Genomic DNA, 4,067 nt, shown 5'->3' with positions numbered 1-4,067 from the left:
GACAGCTCTATATATATATATATATATATATATATATATATATATATATAAGAAAAATGTTGGCGAAATAAATGGGATATACCTTGTATAAGGCCCAATCCACGGAATCAAAAAATGCACGTTCGTGATCCTGCATGCACGCACCCATTTCATTCCCATACATCAAATTCATAATATATATAAAATAAACAAATATGTATACGTATTTGTGTATATGTAACTTGTAAATGAGGGCCTTTTCTTAAGATGTGAAACTAAGGAGACAAATACAGTAAATAGGGTAAATTCTACGGGGGAAAACATCTCTTAGTAGAAAAACTGTAAATTGTCAATTTCTCCCAAATTTAAGAGTTGACCGTGTTGACCAATTTCCAACGAAGAAACGATGACATGATACGCCAAAACTATGACTGTACTGGCATGTCATCAACACGTCATGTATTTAGCTGCATCATTAATTTATGTAGTATTATGAAATTTTCTGTCAAAAATTCAGAGGATTTTTGTAGCATGTGTTTGATAGTAAAGAGTATTGGGGCTGTGAAAAAGTAAATAATAGTATCGATAATAAAAATAATAAATCCAGATAAAAAAAAAAGAATAGGAAGAAGAAGAATGTTATTAAAGATATATTTTCTATATATCAAGCAAATAGTTTATATTAATCTTTTACGATGTTTACAAATGTTATAAGAGATATTATATTATATATAAAATAAGTCGTGGTGAATCCGAGTGTTGACAATCATAACCAACACTACCCAATATTTGTGGCTCAGTGTCTGATCTTCAAAGTCCTGAATTCGATTTCATTGGCGGGAGAGATGCAATTTTTAGACCAAAATAGTCTATATATAAAAGTTGGTCTCGAAGCTATAGTGGATACAGTCGGATTGAAAGTATCGAAAGTGCGAAAACCATTCTGGTTATAAAAAAAACAATACTGTTTTTTTTATACCAAAATAAGATTAAAATACACAACAAAGAGATGTCTCAAACACAAACAAAAGAAACCCCAGAACCAAAAAGAAGTTCACGACTTGAACTAGAGGTCGAAACAGTGTTTGCCAACCACCAAAATGACAAAAAAGAGATATCTAACGTACTTGTTAGATCTCATAACTTGCTTCTTCTAGGGACAGGTCCCATCTCTTTGGCCTTAGCCCTAAGAATCTGCTTCTGTATTTTGCCGGTGGCCGTCTTCGGCAGCGGACCGAACACCACCGACTTCGGCACCCCATAAGCCGGGCGCCTCTCCCATCGAACACCCTGTCGTGCCTTAAGTCGTGCTTGTGTCTCGGACGGGAGGGAATCCCACTCTGGCTTCCAGGCACATATGGTGGAGGGGCCATAGGACTCGGAGAGGCCGTAGGTGTGGGCCACCCGGAAGCCCTTCTGGTTCATGGCGAAGAGGACAGATGGTGAAGGGGTGGAACCGGCGGTCATGACGTGGACAGTGTGAGGGAGAGGGAGAATGGTGTCCTCTGGTGGGGCGTTAACAATGGTGTTGAGAACCACAGGTGCAGCACAGAAATGGGTGACCTTGTATTTGGCTATGGCCGAATAAACACCCTTTGCCGTCACCTGAACCACAATTTGTTCTCTGTTACAGGGAAACAGTATGCATATGTGCAATTGGATATGGAAAAGAACTAAGAAGTAAGTACCTGACGGAGACATATGCTTGTTCCACAGAGAGCTGCGAGGGACCAAGTGAAGCACCAACCATTGCAATGAAACATAGGAAGTGTCCACAAATACACGGCACCTTCCCCCATGCCCCAAATGATAGGACTGCTCAGAGCCATCAGATACGCTCCACGATGGTGAAGCACAACTCCCTTCGGGCTAGCGGTTGTTCCAGAGGTGTAACCCAGAGCAATGCTCTGCCACTCGTCTGCAGGCGGCTTCCACTCATACTCGGGGTTACCACTTTCGAGAAAATTCTCGTACTCCATGGCCCCTTTTGCCAGAGCACGGTGGAGAGACTCGGAACCACAGATCTCGTCTGCCATGACTATCAGGAGAGGAGGCTTGAACCCTGGTCCTGCTTTCTCCTCCATGAGTTTCAGAGCTTCCTCTGCCAGAGTGAAGAACTCTTGATCAACCATCACGACTGCAGCTTGCGAGTGGCCTAGAAGAAACGCGATCGTTGGGGCATTCAGACGAATGTTGACACAGTTCAGCACGGCTCCGGACATAGGTACTCCGAAATGAGCTTCGTACATCGCAGGGGTGTTCGGAGCGATTATGGCCACCTGAAAAATGAGAAATACCGTTGTTTACAAAAGATTCATAACATGTACTGTACAGAACTAGCAGACAGATCCATGCACGTAAACATCACAATCTGATGTAATCTTCAATCCGAGCTTCAAAATGATTTTTGTTATCGGGTATCGATTCTTGATACACCTGCATACAGCTCTAGATGAACATGATTCATGTGACAGCAATCAAGCTGATTATCTCAAAAACCTTTCAATTCATTCATCGAGGATTGCCCAAAAGGCTTGGACTTTTTTAATAAGGGAAAAGGATTGGGGAATTTTGCTAAAAGATGTACACTCCATCGTTTTCAAAGCCTATTCAATTCAACCCAGGTGTACTTGTATTTGTAATTTCGAATCAAATCTGTTTCCAACGGGTTTTACATCAAAATGGCTAAATTTCTAGCTTCTTTCGCAAGGGTTTCTCTCAAATTTCCTTTTTCTTCACAATTTCTCTCCCGGTCGGTAAAACGATATTTACTGAAGAAAAAGGAGAGAATTAATTCAGGAGACAAGTAAAATATTAACAGATATAATTAAATTAGTAAAAAAAGGCGTCGTCAATAATTATGGAGCACCATCATTTTCTTTCAAAAACACACACACACACACACACACACACACACACACACACACACGCGCGCGCGCTCTTAACTACCATGGAGAGATCATCACCGAAAACGACGTCGGATCAAAGTAAACCCCTCAGAACACTCAAAAACACGATTATTCAAAAATAGAGAGAGAGAGAGAGCGCGAAGGCGAAGATCACCGTGGAACCGGGGCCGATGGACCGATCGGCGAGAGCGGAGGCGAGTCGGCGACACCGATCGTAGGTCTGACGCCAAGTGTACTCTATGAATCCGTGAATGAGCGATTTCCTCGCCGGATGAACCGTCGCCGCTCTCTCCAGGAACCACAGCGGCGTCAACGCCGTGTAGTTCGCCGGAATCTTGGGCAACTCGTCAATGTCTCTCCACGTCATCGCTCCGCCGCCCTCTCTCTAACCCTAACTTCTCTCTCTGGACCACTGTCCTTCTCTCGAGCACAGAAGCGCAATGTGAGAGTGTGGAAATGGGGGTTTATAAGGGCCGAGAGAGACATGACTATCACGTGGCGTTTGTTGATATTATAGATAAAATGGTTCCCTTCATAAATATTTAAATATTTTTTGTGGTAACTATCGAACATATCGACATTGTTACATGCAATTCTGTACTCCGCGACCAATCATGCATTTCCAAGTGTATGAATATCTACCAATACTCGCTCATAACCATTGTAACACGTAATAACCATGCATACAAAATATATATATATATGTGTCTGTGTGCGTGGATATTACAGGAAAATCAATGCCATGTTACGAAGTTTGTATTATATTTTTATTCACAAGCTTTTTATCTTTTCTTATTTAATACATAATAAAAAGAAAGAAAAATGAGAGAATATTGAAGATTTATAGCATTTATGCTTCGAAATTTATAAGGAAATATCAAAGAGAGAAAAGAGAGAGAAGTGTTTAGAGAGAAATGTTTAGGAATGCTTGATGTGAAAAACTCCATACAACACTCCCTATTTATACTAAAACTCCAAACATACTACTCTCATCGCAACCACACATCTTCATATCGCATTATCAATCAATCACACCTATCATATCCTTATTTTCTTCAATCACACCTAACACACACACAAATTCAAATGTCTACAACTTCTTATATAAGCATTACATCATGATGATGTAATCGCTTACACAAGCATTATATAAACATGACGTAAGCGAATGAATCACCT

General features: G+C 40.8%; 1 protein-coding gene across 1 annotated transcript in view; it reads right to left on the bottom strand.

Annotated features, from left to right (window-relative positions):
- The window catches only part of LOC104820274 (acetate/butyrate--CoA ligase AAE7, peroxisomal-like), a 7,141-nt gene extending 3,803 nt beyond the window's left edge, over nt 1-3,338 (bottom strand). The window contains exons 1-3 of the mRNA XM_010550657.2: nt 3,043-3,338; nt 1,668-2,258; nt 1,269-1,584 (exon numbers count right to left, since the gene is read on the bottom strand). Of these exons, the coding sequence (XP_010548959.1) occupies nt 1,269-1,584; nt 1,668-2,258; nt 3,043-3,255 (1,120 nt within the window). The 5' untranslated portion in view covers nt 3,256-3,338. The remainder of the gene's footprint in view (nt 1-1,268; nt 1,585-1,667; nt 2,259-3,042) is intronic.
- Between the last annotated feature and the right edge of the window lie 729 nt (nt 3,339-4,067).

This window comes from Tarenaya hassleriana, unplaced genomic scaffold (genome assembly GCF_000463585.1).
Source record: "Tarenaya hassleriana unplaced genomic scaffold, ASM46358v1 Cleome30, whole genome shotgun sequence".
NCBI lineage: Eukaryota > Viridiplantae > Streptophyta > Magnoliopsida > Brassicales > Cleomaceae > Tarenaya > Tarenaya hassleriana.
Note: the sequence above shows the minus strand (reverse complement) of the source record. Positions and strands in the feature narration are given on the sequence as shown.